Consider the following 17,032-nt stretch of genomic DNA (forward strand, 5'->3'; position numbering starts at 1 on the left):
TCTCAAGAATCATTAGCTAAATCTAATAACACACACACACACACACACACACACACACACACACACACACACAGGTTTTACAGGAGTGTTTTTATTAGATAACGTGAAACGTGAGAACTTGTACACAGATACAGTCCTGAAGAAATTTCTAGAAAAGACAGCGCACTCTTTCTGCTCTACTAGCTAATGAGCTAATTAGCATTTGGCAGCTAGAGCTAAATCCTGACAGACTACACGGTGAGGCTAAACGCATGCAGCAAGCTCTGTGTCACAGCTAACATCGCTAACTTTATTTCATTACACACTTATCTCAGTGTTGCATTTGTAAACCGACTCCATTTCTCGGGTTTACTCATCTGCAGTGCATTATGGGTAATACACACAGAGAAGAACGCCATACATAAACTCACCTAGTTCTAGTGTTTTGGTACAACTAACCTATCTTCTAATAAGTACACTAACTAGTTTTAGTGTTTGGGACGGAGCCGTGTTTTGGACGGCACGCTGACTGTTTAAGGTATTAGCATTAGCGCTGTGCTTTTGATGGCAGGAGGCCGAATGTTTAATGAGTCACTGCATTAATTGTGGACGAAATGAATCCTTTAACCTCTAGGGTGATTTTTAAACCCACAATCCTCTTTCTTTTTCTCTCTCTCTCTCTTTCTCTTTTTCTTTTCTTCCCATTTTAAAAGGCTAAGCTGTGTGGCGAGAGTGAAAAGGCCCACCAACACTCTGATGAGGAGCAAAAGAGCCTTAATCCCATCAGATTAGCTCTCTTTATTTCAGTTCATGCCTTTTAGAGAGAGAAACATTCAAACCGTCCATCGCATAAGGGCACTAAATTCCCAGTGCACTACAGAGAAGTGTTCGTATTCCCTTAAGTTAACAAATTGTACAGTGCACTATGTATATGTAGTATGTGGTGCATACTATTTAGTACTCGGCGTTGGTCAGTTTAGGTAGCTAAGCAGTCATAGCAAAGCTTGAACAATTACCATGGCAACTGCCCTCACTCCTTACGGCTGCATTTTAAACTGCGTGTTGTCATGCTAAAGAGCGTGTAGGAATAGTTCGGCGTACTGTGCGTTAACAGTACAAACTACTTAGTGAGAGATTATATCAAGGGTGTAGTGGACAGGGAGAAGGGAATAGGGGCCGAGTGAGCTCAGTAAGGGGACAGAGAAAGTGTGTAGGGACTCTTAAGGGGATGGAGGGATGGTGTAGGGTGTAGGACGCAGGGTGTAGAGTGTATGGTGTAGAGTGTAAGTCGTAGGGTGTAGTCTGGAGGGCATAGGGTGTAGTCTGGAGGGCATAGGGTGTAGTCTGGAGGGCATAGGGTGTAGTCTGGAGGGCATAGGGTGTAGTCTGGAGGGTGTAGTCTGGAGGGCATAGGGTGTAGTCTGGAGGGCGTAGTCTGGAGGGTGTAGAGTGTAGGGTGTAGTAGAGATTATATTTGCTAAGTGATGAAATAAAAGCAGTTTGCCATGTACTCTGCTTTTCTTGATCATGTGCTTCTGCAATCCCATGATCCTTTGCTCTCAGTACATCAGAGACTTTTTGTAATCCCCTGCCCTTAAAGTATTGGCCACACACACACACACACACACACACACACACACACACACACGGTGACAGCATGTCCTGGCATCGCTCAGATGGAACAGCAAATCCGCTCTAATTGGCTCCAGAGTGCTGTGGCTGATTGGCTGGACAAAACATTGTTAGCAGAGGAGGTTGGCTCCACCCCCTCGTTAGCGTGATGAACTCATTTAGTGATGGGGAGTGACATGTGGTGGAGAGAGGGAGAAGAGTGTGTGTGTGCGTGTGCGCGCGCACCCGCACGAGTGTATGTACCTCAAACCTCAGTGTGTTAGTTGCGTAAAAGGTAGGAAAGAAAAAAAAAACGAAATTAGGGAAAGAGAAAAGAAGCAAATGAAAGAGCTAGAGAGAAAGAGGGAAAGGAGACGTGAATAATGAAAAGAAAAGAAAGAATGGAAAATAAAAAGAATGAAAACGGACAGAGAGAAAGAGGGGAGGCGAAACAGGAGAAAGAGAAAATAAAGCGCGAAAGAATGAAAAAGGGAAAGAGTGAGAAAGGAGAAAAGAATGAATGAGCAAAAGAAAGAGCCGGAAAAATTAAAAGAAAGAAATCTTAATAATATATTTTTTTAAAGAAAGGGCTATTAAGTGTGTGTGTGTGTGTGTGTGTGTGTGTGTGTGTGTGTGTGTGTGTGTGTGTGTGTGATAACCCCCACTCTGTGTGTGTGAATGGTATCGGTGTTGGCGTGCCGTGTTTGTGTGATAGTGATGGATCACCACTCTTCCTCCTCCTCATTAATTTCATCACGTTATCGCCACACAGAGACGATCATACACACACACGCACACACACACGCCTTTAACATTCATTACACCCCAATCATCTCACACACACATAGACGGTCATGGTGTGAGACTGCAAACGTGACCCACTTGGTCGCTCTTTGTGGGCAGGAAGTAAATATTAAGTCCGGTGCTGTACTCCAAATCTATCCCATAATACCGCGTAACGTCACCGTTATAGCAACCAGCTCATTTTTAGACAAAATGTTGTCCGAAATCCGAAAACACGGTGTAGTTTTTATGCTTTCAGCGTCAAACATGTGACGGTCACGTGTTTGTGTTTTAAAATCATGACAACACCGTTGCTAGGCAACTGTATGTCCACAGAGCACAACCTAGATAATGACTCGGTCTGAAAATGTAGCTGTTAAACTGTGAAATACTTTCTACAGGCTGTTCTAACGGCACAGCGCCGGTGGAAACGAAGCAGAACGATGAGAAATATCAACATTTCTCTCAGATATGTCGATAGAAGCAGAGAAAAACGCTTCTATCTGGCTACTATTGCACTGTTATTACGCTAGCATGAACCGCTAATCAGACGTCCATGAGCGTAGCGAGAGGCGTAGTGAGATGCGTCTGTGTCGCGTCATAGGAATGAAACTATTGTGAAGTTTTCTCATAAACACAGCGAACACGACCGTATCCAAACACGGCATCGAACGCGGCTGTCAGCCATTAGCTAGCTAGTCACTCTGGTTTCTCTCAGTGTTGTCTCGGGGAGCGTTTCCTCGACCGCCGTCGCCTCCGGCTCGTTCGAAATCGACAAGCAGGTTTCTGTAAAGCTGCTTTTGTGACGGCGTTTAACGTTAAAAGCGCCGTGTAAGTAAAATTGCGTTGAGTTGAAGTGAGTAGCTAATTGTTTAGCGTCCACGACAGATTCTGGGACTGAAACTGCTGAATAGTTCCCCGTAACACGTTGTCGTGTTTTGTACCACAGCGCCACTGCTGTTGCGTTCTCAAACGGGCAGAAGGGGTTGATTAATCGTTCTGTAGACCCTTTTGGTGTTGGTTTCGAAGAGACCCGAGTAGCCTAGCAACCTGACACTACGTGGTAACGATCAGAGCTAAAATGTTGTTATTATTATTATTATTATTATTATTATTATTATTATGCATCATGGATTAGCAGTAAAAGAAAGGAAGTGCTATTTGGCTAAACTAACACTTTCAAAGTGATGTAACTCTGGAAGATCCGTAAGTTTTGGCATCCTGTCAGAGACTAAATGATGCTAAGCGGTGGTTTAAGCTGCAACAACCGGACACGCATGCACAACTTGTTAGCTAGCTAAACGTCTCCATTATAGGCGACTCCACAGTAAGAGTGACCCCTAGCCGTCTAGCTAGTTTCTTGATGTCGATTTTAAGCGCGCTGTAGTACGTAGGTTTGTTAACGCAAACTGAATTAGACGTGTCCGCTAACTAGCCTGTGAAATTCTTAGTCAGCGAGACAACGGCACTGATAAAGCTGTTAGCTACTTTGCTTAAAGAAGGAGCTCCTCGGACCGGTTATCCCTCCCTAACCACGGTTCCGATTTTAACCCCTGTAATATTTGCTATCGTTTCTATAGTAACGGCGAATACGCAGGGGACTCGTATAGTAGACGCGCCGCGTGATCTCGCGCTCCAGCCTGTCGTTATTTAAAACGAAAAGACGTTTCCTGATTGGCCTGGTGACGTTTTCTGTTATGGAAGGAGTCTCCAGTGTCAGCGCTCTGTCACAGGAAAGTCTTCGGGTTTGTGGATTCTAAGCAGCGTGACTTTTCATTGTGGTTGTATTAACTTCGAGCGAGGCTGGTGAAGAAAACGACGTCTCGACACGGACAGGTTGCCGACAGTTTCCGGAGCGTTCTACGGCTTTACGTGCAAGTTAAAACGGATAAAAACAAAATGAAAGCATGATTTTTAATAAATGAAGAATTGTAATCGGCGCTGTGGAATAAGAGGAATGAAATCACCTGGACCCCTGTCGTGGATCGTTTTCGTACAACTGCATGGCCCGGAAGTGTTTTATTCCTTACGTAGGACCCTTAGTGTTTACTATAATACTTGTGTGTGGGGGGGTGGGGGGTTGGGGTTTGGGTTTTTTTTTTTGGCTTTTTCTTATCGTTTCTGAAACAGCAGTGCTCCTGCTGCCCTTCACACACACTCTTCACACTCATTTATCTTAAAAAGAGAGGGATAGATAGCTCTCTCTCTTCTCTCTTTCTCTCTCTCTCTCTCTCTCTCTTCTCTCTCTCTCTATCTATCCTTTTTTTTCGTGGTGCTGCATTTTCAATTAAATTCCATTCAGTTTTGTCAGAGACAGAGCACATGCTCTCTAGTAGCGGTCCCTTGTGTGTGTGTGTGTGTGTGTGTGTAGGTGCTTGGAGGACATGGGCTCCTTTGGCAAGAGGACAGCTCGTGTGTGTGTGTGTGTGTGTGTGTGTGTTTGTGTGTGTGTGATGTGTCCTTCTTCATCTCAGACTCATTTCTGTGCCTGACAGAGACAAATGACATCACTCAGAAATGAGACGCAGCCGCCGAAACAGGTTGAGTGGTTCCCAATGACACACACACACACACACACACACTCAGAATTCTTTGTTGTCTGCATGATGTTGTGCTCTCTGCGCTTATAAGCCTCAGATCTTCGAAGGGCACTTCAGATGAGTGCGCACTATTTATTCTCCGATTTAATTCACTTACATTTAATCAAATGGGCTGAAGAGGGCACAATGCCACACACACTCTCTCACTCACACACACACACACACACACACACACACACACATACAAATGTGTTAGAGAAACTGAACACACTCGAGGTCAGAGGTCACCGCTTCCTCTATGCTACTAGATTGCTTTACTGAGCGGGAGGTTCTGTGCCATGTATTTTAGAAATAAACCTTTTTGTGATTGGGACTCTTCTGCAAGGACAACATGTTTGGACATAGTAAAAAAAAAAAATTATTATTATTTTATTTTTTAGATTTCAGATCTGAAAGTAAAGGGGAGGAATGGAACGGAACAATAAAAGTAAAATAAATTCAATAACAAGTAAAAAAAAAAAAAAAGTCAAACAAAAAAAGAAACAAAAGAAAATAAAACAAAACAAAACATAAAAATAATTGAAAACAAGCACAAAAACCCAAATGAATACAAAACAGCATAAAAAATGTAAACAAAATAAAATTAAATCAATAGGAAAGAAAACAAACCTAGGTAAAATAAACACAAAACAAAATAAAAATGAAACAAACTGTAAACAAAACAAAATAATATCCACTTTTAAAAACAAACCCAAGTATAATGAACACAAAACACAGAGACGGAGACAGAGACGGACAGAGACAGACACGGACACAGAGACAGACAGAGACGGACACACAGAGACGGACAGAGACAGACACATAGAGACAGAGACGGACACACAGAGACAGACACGGACACAGAGACGGACAGAGACAGACACACAGAGACAGACACATAGAGACAGACATGGACACAGAGACAGACGCAGAGACAGACACACAGACAGACACGGACAGAGACACACAGAGACAGACACACAGAGACAGACACGGACACAGAGACGGACAGAGACAGACAGAGACAGACACATAGAGACAGACATGGACACAGACGGACAGAGACAGACACATAGAGACAGAGACGGACACACAGAGACAGACACGGACACAGAGACGGAGACAGAGACGGACAGAGACAGACACGGACACAGAGACAGACAGAGACGGACACACAGAGACGGACAGAGACAGACACATAGAGACAGAGACGGACACACAGAGACAGACACGGACACAGAGACGGACAGAGACAGACACACAGAGACAGACACATAGAGACAGACATGGACACAGAGACAGACGCAGAGACAGACACACAGACAGACACGGACAGAGACACACAGAGACAGACACACAGAGACAGACACGGACACAGAGACGGACAGAGACAGACAGAGACAGACACATAGAGACAGACATGGACACAGACGGACAGAGACAGACACATAGAGACAGAGACGGACACACAGAGACAGACACGGACACAGAGACGGACAGAGACAGACACAGAGACAGACACACAGAGACGGACACAGAGACGGACAGAGACAGACACATAGAGACAGAGACGGACACACAGAGACAGACACGGACACAGAGACGGACAGAGACAGACACAGAGACAGACACACAGAGACGGACACAGAGACGGACAGAGACAGACACAGAGAGACAGAGACGGACATGGAGACAGAGACGGACACAGAGACAGGGTTATTTTTTCAGGCAGTGGAAGATATGTGTAAATCGGAATGTTCTGGAGTGAGACGAGTGATTTTCAGTGGGTTTTTTTATTTACATTTTTTTGCATTATCTTTGGAGCCTGATGTTTCTCCCACTGTGTGTGAGGAGTGTTTTCTCGCCGCGTTAGCTGTGATAGTGTCGCAGCTATAATCCTCATTTAATTGAACTCCTGAGACTTTAAAGCACGAGTATGTGTCTGACAGCAGCCGTGACGTGTGTGTGTGTGTGTGTGTGTGTGTGTGTGTGTGTGTGAGGGACCCAGCTGCTCTCCTACTTTAATGAGCTCTTCTCACCACTAACGTTAACGTCAGTTGCTAACCGCCAATTTGAATATTTGTGATTCAGTCTGTTCTTTATCTCCGTTCTCTTCTCCTCGCTTCCTGGTCTGTCGGTACAGTGTGACTCCATGCCCGGGTCCTGGATGTCTGTCTGCATCCCAGTTGCATCATGTCTGCTCGTAGACGAGGTGCGGAAGGTGATGTGACGTGATGTATAGTCTGGTATTCATTGGAGTTGTATAAAAAATAAAAATGGAAGAACTCGAAACTCCACTGACAGACGACGTGGAGAAGAAATGCCCTAAAATGAAGACCCGTGAGAGTTTGACGTTTCCACTAGGGCAGTATTTTGTGGTTTTAAATCAGAAGGTGGGAGCAGCGCTGTGTGGAAAACTTTCCCTGGTGTGGATGATGTACTGATGATAAAGGGATGATAAAGGTGTGTGTCGTGTGCGTATTGACCGAGTGGTTATGAATGGATCGGCTCTCCCGAGTGTGTGTGTGTGTGTGTGTGTGTGTAAGTGAGTGTGTGTATTACTGATCACCGTTTAGTGGAGTGTGTGCTTTTTCACTCAGACTGAATGGAGCTCGTTTGGCTCTTTAAAGAATCTCTGCTTCGTGAAGGTTGATCAATAAGACACATCCATCGTGCTGCCGCCGACCGACCGCGCTCACTGTGATGGATGATCACACACACACACACACACACACACACACACGTTTCACACGTCAACTTCTCTCTTTCTCTCCGTTATATTTGTTCTGTCGAATTCTCCGTTCTGATTGGTCGAAAGGTGTTGGTTAAGCGCATGCTCGATTGCGTTGCGCGTTTAGTGAAGTTGCCTTTGTTGGGATTTTTGGAAGGAGTCTCCAGTGTCAGTGACTGTGTATAGTTGCTGTAACCTGTATGACTAACAGGAAACACGTCGTGTCTCTGGACCTTCCACGAGCTTAACTGTAACTATAAACGGATTAAAAGAAAAAAGTATGACATCGTTTATAAATGAAAAACCACCACTGCTGATTATCGCTGTGGCGTAAGAGGAATAAAACACTTGGGAAAGCACCGATATCGGAAACTAATCAACTCCGGGGTCACAGCACCGTCAGTGATTCATTTCCTGTAAAAGCTTCTCATATTCATCTCTCTCTCTCTCTCTCTCTCTCTCTCTCTCTCTCTCTCTCACACTCTCTCTCACACTCTCTCTCCCCCTCTCTCTCTCTCTCACTCTCTCTCACACTCTCTCACTCTCTCTCTCTCTCCCTCCCTCTCTCTCTCTCCCCCTCTCTCTCTCTCTCTCTCACACTCTCTCACTCTCTCTCTCTCTCCCTCCCTCTCTCTCTCTCTCTCTCTCTCTCACTCTCTCTCTCACACTCTCTCACTCTCTCTCTCTCCCTCCCTCTCTCTCTCTCTCTCACACTCTCTCTCCCCCTCTCTCTCTCACACTCTCTCACTCTCTCTCTCTCTCTCTCTCTCTCTCTCTCTCTCTCTCTCTCACACTCTCTCCCTCCCTCTCTCTCCCTCTCTCTCTCCCTCCCCCTCTCTCTCACACTCTCTCTCTCTCTCTCTCACACTCTCTCACTCTCTCTCTCTCCCTCCCTCTCTCTCTCTCTCACACTCTCTCTCCCCCTCTCTCTCTCTCACACTCTCTCACTCTCTCTCTCTCTCTCTCTCTCTCTCTCTCACACTCTCTCCCTCCCTCTCTCTCCCTCTCTCTCTCCCTCCCCCTCTCTCTCACACTCTCTCCCTCTCTCACACTCTCTCCCTCTCTCTCTCTCTCTCTCTCTCTCTCTCTCTCTCTCTCAGTTGTTGGCCTATGCAGATGGACTGCACGGGAAGTGGATGTTCTCGGAGATGCGAGCGATCTTCTCGCGGCGGTTCCTCCTGCAGAACACGGCACTGGAGATCTTCATGGCCAGTCGGAGTAAGAGTTTACGATCCATCCTTCTTTTTTTTTTTTCCTTTTTTTTTTTAAATAAGCGATACGTGATCTTAAAACTAAATATATTTGTATATTTTATTTATATGTATGACATCACTGATATCTCAAACTTTACAGCTTTGTCTCCTCCTGACGTAAAAGATGGCAATGAGATGGTATCTGTCACAGATTCTTTTTTTTTTTTCTTCTTCTTCTTCTTCTTCTTTTTTGCCTTTATCTTTATTTATATCACGTTATCTGATTCGTTCTGTTGGTCAGAAGGAAGGAAGGTGTTGATTCATTTTCTGTAACGGCAGCTCTGACAGTAGTGCCAGCTGTTTTCACTACGTTACCGTTTCTATGGTAACAACCCGCAGTGGGACTTGTCCAATGGCAGAAGAAAAAAAAAAACGTGTGTAATCATCGATATGATGAGTTATTATGTTCTTACGGTGTTTTCTATAAGCAGACTTTTATCGAACGATTATGGAAGGAGTCTCCAGTGTCAGAATAAAGCTTCTTAATGTTTACGTTTATTTTAACGTAAAGAGAGAGAGAGAGAAAACCAGCCACCGGTGATGGACCGAGCTGCTAAACCGGCTTCTTTCACAGACGTTAAACGCAACTATAAATGAATAAAAATTACAACGGGTCATTCTTTAATTACTAAAAAAAAAAAGTAGTGTAATTGTTGAGAAATTGCTGTGGTATAAGAGGAATGAAACACTTCAGGATACGCTATTATGGGAAAATACTGACCATGCTTTCACACACACACACACACACACACACACACACACACACCCGTGTTGTTGATTATTTTCCTATAACATCACTCATCACTCTAATGTTATTCTTGTTGTCTTTTTCTCTCTTCAGCCTCGGTGATGTTTAACTTTGCTGATGCTGCAACAGTAAAGAAAGTCGTTTACGTGCTGCCTAGAGTCGGAGTCGGCACCAACTTCGGCCTCCCTCAGACCAGGTGTGTGTGTGTGTGTGTGTGTGTAGAGGGGGATGTTGGTGTACCACGGTCTAATTAGCTTCACACAAACACGGTCCACATCATTTATTTATCTCCCAGACTGAGACGTAAATAGAGTGTGTACAGCACCTGCAGGGCAAAATGACGGGAAACACACACACACACACACACACACACACACACACACACACACACACACCTAACACTAAGGTAAAATTCCCTTCCAGTTTTTTTTTTTTTTTCCTCCCTAAACCTCTCCTGAAATTCCCTCTTCTAATGTGCTTCTAACCCCCCCCCCCCCCCAAATATTTCTAAAGTTGCCTTAATATTCTCTTAATCCACCTTTAACACCTTTATAGTTTTCACATTTGTAGCTGAAATTCTCCCAACGTGCTCTAACATTTCACTCACTGCTCCCTATTTAAAAAAAAAAAAAAAGAAAGGGAGGAAAATAGCTCGAATTGAATGAGGTGCGTTTGAAATGAACATAATTAAGCAGATGGAAATATCTCGGATAACTCGAATTTAAATATCTCGACGCTCTTTTCTCGTTATTATTTTATTCCTCATCATGAAATCGCGCCTAAACGGACATGCACCCGAAAGCGATGAAACCCGAGTTTAGAAATGATTTATTTGTATTAGTTTGGCGTATCATCATGAGCTTCTCTCATTTATTAAGCAGAAAGATTTTTTAAAAATCTGTCAGTTTCAAGCTTCAAATTCGGGGGGGGGGGGGGTGTAAGTAAAAATGTGCTGGAGACATGTAATATTTGTTTTATAATAAATCATAAAAGAAAATATTTGTACTTTTTTTTTTCTGCATCTATTCAAAATATTCTCCTTGATATTCGAAGGTAGAAGCTTTGCGATGATTTTAAGTCGCACTTAGCATAAAATAACCGAATAAAGTAGCTCTAGATTTACATATTTCCTGCATTTTGTAAATATTCCTCAGTTGTTTACTTAACAGTAAATTATTTATTTACTGTTTTTTTTTTAAATGAGATTTTCCATAATATTCCAATAACATTGTAAATAATTACGTATTGTAAAATGATCCTAACTATCCTATCAAATTTCTGTAATATCTATATAAAAATTTCTACATTTTTTTCCTCCCGATATTACTTTATCGTTTCTTTTGTTTGTTTGTTTGTTTGTTTGTTTGTTTGTTTACGTTCCCTGAATGCTCCCATTCACTTGATCCCATGACACTCCTCCATCATTCCCCCTTTGGCGTTCCTGCGGCACTTTTTTTTCCCCCCACAACCTTCCTGAAATTTTCTTCAAACCATGTGAACCCTCCATCAGGCGTTAATGAGTGTAATCACACACCCTGGCAGTGATGAATTCTCTAATTTGGCTTTGTGTTAATGGGAAGCTGGGTCATTTATTTTTGTGTCCATGAGTGAGTAACACACACACACGCACGCACACACACACGCACGCACACACTTCAGAAACACTTTAAAACTGTGCTGTGTGTGTCCATATGGTGGAATGTTTAATGTATATAGAGCAGATGCTCTGGAGTCACTGAGCTAACGGATCGGCTCGTCCTCAATTCTTCAACAATCTCTCGTAATCGAACGAGACAGATTCGAATAAACGTTTAGCTGTTTGTTTCGGGTTCAGGGTTGCCAGGTCGCATGATTAGGCCAATTTGGTATAAAAACCAACCACGACCCTGGCAACCAGCTAGCTAGCAGTTGGGTTTATTTTGGTTACAATGTATTAGGAACAATGAATTTAGTTAGGGTAGCCAGCATTTGGGTTTAGTTTGGGTACAGTATACTAGGAACAATGAATTTAGTTAGGGTAGCCAGCATTTGGGTTTAGTTTGGGTACAGTATACTAGGAACAATGAATTTAGTTAGGGTAGCCAGCATTTGGGTTTAGTTTGGGTACAGTATACTAGGAACAATGAATTTAGTTAGGGTAGCCAGCATTTGGGTTTAGTTTGGGTACAGTATACTAGGAACAATGAATTTAGTTAGGGTAGCCAGCATTTGGGTGGCTCAGCTGTTAAGGCTCTGGGTTACTTATCAGAAGGTCGGGGGTTCGAGCCCCAGCACTGCCAAGCTGCCACCGTTTGGTCCTTGAGCAAGCCCCTTAACCCTCCCTGCTTTGGGGCGCCGTATCACGACTGACCCCGCGCTCTGACCCCAACTTCCTAACAAGCTGGGATATACGAAGAAAAGAATTCCACTGCTCTGTAATGTATATGCGACCAATAAAGACGACTTCTGCTTCTTATTCCTTGACACAGGCGGCTTTCTCTAGCAACTCCAAAACAGCTATTTAAAGCCTCCAACATGACTCAGCGCTGGCAGAAACGCGAAATCTCCAACTTCGAGTACCTCATGTTCCTCAACACCATTGCAGGTGATAACGCTCAAAAATACAAATAAAGCTTTTATTTAAACTCTTGTTTCCATAGAAGCTAGTGAGGAAACTGTGGCACAAGGAAAACCCATGGAAGAAGAAAGTCTGACTGTGTGAATGTGAGAATGTGCCTGTCTGGACAGTTCAGTGACGCCATGTTTACCTCGTTTTCAGGCCGCACTTATAACGACCTGAATCAGTATCCTGTGTTTCCCTGGATCATCAGCAACTACGACAGCGAAGAGCTCGACCTCACACTGCCCAGCAACTACAGAGACCTGAGCAAGGTACACACACACACACACACACACACACACACACACAGAGACTCGTTTGATTCACACTCTTCTGATTTTGAGTCGAGTTGTGTTTAGCTTCAGTGTTAGTACAGGTGGAGAAAGAGACAGACTGAGAGACACGCAGACTTGCTAAGAGAGACAGACTGGTTGAGAAGGAAAGACAGACTGAGAGAGACAGACTGAAAATTACAGACAGACTGATAGAGACAGAGAGAGTAAGAGATGGACAGACTAAGAATCACAGACAGGTAGCTTGAGTGAGACAGGCTGAGAATCACAGACAGATTGAGAGAGACAGACTGAGACTCACAGGCAGACAGATTGAGAGAGACTGATGGACAGATTGTAGAAGACAGAGAGACGGAGAGGGTGAGAGAGAGACGGAGAGACTGAGAATCACAGACGGACCGACAGATTGATGTACACAAAGACAGATGAAAACAAATGAAAGATGGACAGATGGACAGAGAGAGAGACAGACAGAGAGAAATGGACTGAGACATGCAGAGACTGTGATACAGTTAGGGTGTGTGTGTGTGTGCGTGTCAAAACTGCAGGCGTGTGTGTTTTTGTCCTGCACTCTGCACTCGTCTTTTCCCCCTACACTCACTCTGGCCACTCTCCCTGAGGAGCCAATTAACACACACACACATACACATGCACAGTTGCAGCCTTTGTCTCATTTCTCTCCACTGTTTTTTTGTTTTGTCTGTCACACACTGTATATATATGTGTGTGTGTGTGTGTGTGTGTGTTTAGATGAGAACTGATTAGACTCCGCTTCCTTTGATCTTGCATTGAAATGTATAATTGGATGCGTTTCTAATACTATTACACCTCATTGTTCCTGCTCCTTCCTTCTCCGAGTTATCCCTTTCTTCCCTTCTCTGGTTTTTTATGTGGTTATATGGTGAATGTAGATCTTAGCGAGGGATCAGTGATTCAGTCTAACACCTTTCTACGAGTGTGTGTGGTGCCCATGAGTGTGCTCTTCTGCACTTGGCTGGCTGACAGATGGTCTGGGAACATCTGAAGGTTGTTGTCAAATCCCATCTTTAGTGTTCCTGGTGCTCCCGTTATAACCGACGGCGATGTCGTCTTGTTCTGATCTTGATTTCCTTGTCGTTGGTTTTTCGGTCTCCTCCAGCATGACGTCACTCAGCAGGCATGTCCTCGGCTGGTTTTATCGTCCGGTTGGTGACGATAGGCATGTATGCCCATAGTACATGTTAGGTACTTGTACCCCCAGGTGCCTGACATGTTCTTCTGCCTTGTTGCACAACCTGCATTTGCTGTCGACTGCTGGCTCCTTCAGTATGTTCTTCTGGTGCTACTGAGTTTTGAGTGCCATATCCTGGGCTGTGATTATGAGACCAGAGCAGCATGTCCATGCCATGGCTGTTGACTGCTGCTTTGTCGAGATCCCTGTAGAATTGTCTGTGCATCATTGAGTAGACTCTGTGTCGGTGAGTAGACTCTGTGTCGGTGAGTACAGCACTGTGTCGGTGAGTACAGCACTGTGTCGGTGAGTAGACTCTGTGTCGGTGAGTACGGCACTGTGTCGGTGAGTAGACTCTGTGTCGGTGAGTACGGCACTGTGTCGGTGAGTAGACTCTGTGTCGGTGAGTACGGCACTGTGTCGGTGAGTAGACTCTGTGTCGGTGAGTGCACTCTGTGTCGGTGAGTGCACTCTGTGTCGGTGAGTACAGCACTGTGTCGGTGAGTACAGCACTGTGTCGGTGAGTACAGCTCTGTGTCGGTGAGTGCACTCTGTGTCGGTGAGTACAGCACTGTGTCGGTGAGTACAGCACTGTGTCGGTGAGTGCACTCTGTGTCGGTGAGTGCGGCACTGTCTCGGTGAGTACGGCACTGTGTCGGTGAGTACGGCACTGTGTCGGTGAGTACGGCACTGTGTCGGTGAGTACGGCACTGTGTCGGTGAGTACGGCACTGTGTCGGTGAGTACGGCACTGTGTCGGTGAGTGCACTCTGTGTCGGTGAGTGCACTCTGTGTCGGTGAGTAGACTCTGTGTCGGTGAGTACGGCACTGTGTCGGTGAGTACGGCACTGTGTCGGTGAGTACGGCACTGTGTCGGTGAGTACGGCACTGTGTCGGTGAGTGCACTCTGTGTCGGTGAGTAGACACTGTGTCGGTGAGTAGACTCTGTGTCGGTGAGTGCACTCTGTGTCGGTGAGTACAGCACTGTGTCGGTGAGTGCACTCTGTGTCGGTGAGTAGACACTGTGTCGGTGAGTAGACTCTGTGTCGGTGAGTGCACTCTGTGTCGGTGAGTGCACTCTGTGTCGGTGAGTAGACTCTGTGTCGGTGAGTACGGCACTGTGTCGGTGAGTACGGCACTGTGTCGGTGAGTACGGCACTGTGTCGGTGAGTACGGCACTGTGTCGGTGAGTAGACTCTGTGTCGGTGAGTACAGCACTGTGTCGGTGAGTACAGCACTGTGTCGGTGAGTAGACTCTGTGTCGGTGAGTACAGCACTGTGTCGGTGAGTAGACACTGTGTCGGTGAGTACGGCACTGTGTCGGTGAGTACGGCACTGTGTCGGTGAGTACGGCACTGTGTCGGTGAGTAGACTCTGTGTCGGTGAGTACGGCACTGTCTCGGTGAGTACGGCACTGTGTCGGTGAGTACGGCACTGTGTCGGTGAGTACGGCACTGTGTCGGTGAGTAGACTCTGTGTCGGTGAGTGAGCACTGTGTCGGTGAGTAGAGCACTGTGTCGGTGAGTGCACTCTGTGTCGGTGAGTGCACTCTGTGTCGGTGAGTGCACTCTGTGTCGGTGAGTACAGCACTGTGTCGGTGAGTAGAGCACTGTGTCGGTGAGTGCACTCTGTGTCGGTGAGTAGACTCTGTGTCGGTGAGTGAGCACTGTGTCGGTGAGTAGAGCACTGTGTCGGTGAGTGCACTCTGTGTCGGTGAGTAGACTCTGTGTCGGTGAGTACAGCACTGTGTCGGTGAGTAGACTCTGTGTCGGTGAGTACGGCACTGTGTCGGTGAGTAGACTCTGTGTCGGTGAGTACGGCACTGTGTCGGTGAGTAGACACTGTGTCGGTGAGTAGACTCTGTGTCGGTGAGTACAGCACTGTGTCGGTGAGTACAGCACTGTGTCGGTGAGTGCACTCTGTGTCGGTGAGTACAGCACTGTGTCGGTGAGTACAGCACTGTGTCGGTGAGTGCACTCTGTGTCGGTGAGTGCGGCACTGTCTCGGTGAGTACGGCACTGTGTCGGTGAGTACGGCACTGTGTCGGTGAGTACGGCACTGTGTCGGTGAGTACGGCACTGTGTCGGTGAGTACGGCACTGTGTCGGTGAGTACGGCACTGTGTCGGTGAGTGCACTCTGTGTCGGTGAGTGCACTCTGTGTCGGTGAGTAGACTCTGTGTCGGTGAGTACGGCACTGTGTCGGTGAGTACGGCACTGTGTCGGTGAGTACGGCACTGTGTCGGTGAGTACGGCACTGTGTCGGTGAGTGCACTCTGTGTCGGTGAGTAGACACTGTGTCGGTGAGTAGACTCTGTGTCGGTGAGTGCACTCTGTGTCGGTGAGTACAGCACTGTGTCGGTGAGTGCACTCTGTGTCGGTGAGTAGACACTGTGTCGGTGAGTAGACTCTGTGTCGGTGAGTGCACTCTGTGTCGGTGAGTGCACTCTGTGTCGGTGAGTAGACTCTGTGTCGGTGAGTACGGCACTGTGTCGGTGAGTACGGCACTGTGTCGGTGAGTACGGCACTGTGTCGGTGAGTACGGCACTGTGTCGGTGAGTAGACTCTGTGTCGGTGAGTACAGCACTGTGTCGGTGAGTACAGCACTGTGTCGGTGAGTAGACTCTGTGTCGGTGAGTACAGCACTGTGTCGGTGAGTAGACACTGTGTCGGTGAGTACGGCACTGTGTCGGTGAGTACGGCACTGTGTCGGTGAGTACGGCACTGTGTCGGTGAGTAGACTCTGTGTCGGTGAGTACGGCACTGTCTCGGTGAGTACGGCACTGTGTCGGTGAGTACGGCACTGTGTCGGTGAGTACGGCACTGTGTCGGTGAGTAGACTCTGTGTCGGTGAGTGAGCACTGTGTCGGTGAGTAGAGCACTGTGTCGGTGAGTGCACTCTGTGTCGGTGAGTGCACTCTGTGTCGGTGAGTGCACTCTGTGTCGGTGAGTACAGCACTGTGTCGGTGAGTAGAGCACTGTGTCGGTGAGTGCACTCTGTGTCGGTGAGTAGACTCTGTGTCGGTGAGTGAGCACTGTGTCGGTGAGTAGAGCACTGTGTCGGTGAGTGCACTCTGTGTCGGTGAGTAGACTCTGTGTCGGTGAGTACAGCACTGTGTCGGTGAGTAGACTCTGTGTCGGTGAGTACGGCACTGTGTCGGTGAGTAGACTCTGTGTCGGTGAGTACGGCACTGTGTCGGTGAGTAGACACTGTGTCGGTGAGTAGACTCTGTGTCGGTGAGTACAGCA

At 46.3% G+C, this 17,032-nt stretch overlaps 1 protein-coding gene across 4 annotated transcripts in view; it reads left to right on the top strand.

Annotated features, from left to right (window-relative positions):
- Window positions 1-17,032, top strand: part of lrba (LPS responsive beige-like anchor protein) — a 213,160-nt gene that overhangs the window by 139,825 nt on the left and 56,303 nt on the right. For all 4 annotated transcript variants that reach the window (XM_053677668.1, XM_053677669.1, XM_053677671.1 and 1 more), the window contains 4 exons: window positions 8,784-8,901; window positions 9,778-9,880; window positions 12,153-12,268; window positions 12,443-12,555. In XM_053677668.1, the coding sequence (XP_053533643.1) occupies window positions 8,784-8,901; window positions 9,778-9,880; window positions 12,153-12,268; window positions 12,443-12,555 (450 nt within the window). The remainder of the gene's footprint in view (window positions 1-8,783; window positions 8,902-9,777; window positions 9,881-12,152; window positions 12,269-12,442; window positions 12,556-17,032) is intronic.

Source organism: Ictalurus punctatus, chromosome 29 (assembly GCF_001660625.3).
Source record: "Ictalurus punctatus breed USDA103 chromosome 29, Coco_2.0, whole genome shotgun sequence".
NCBI lineage: Eukaryota > Metazoa > Chordata > Actinopteri > Siluriformes > Ictaluridae > Ictalurus > Ictalurus punctatus.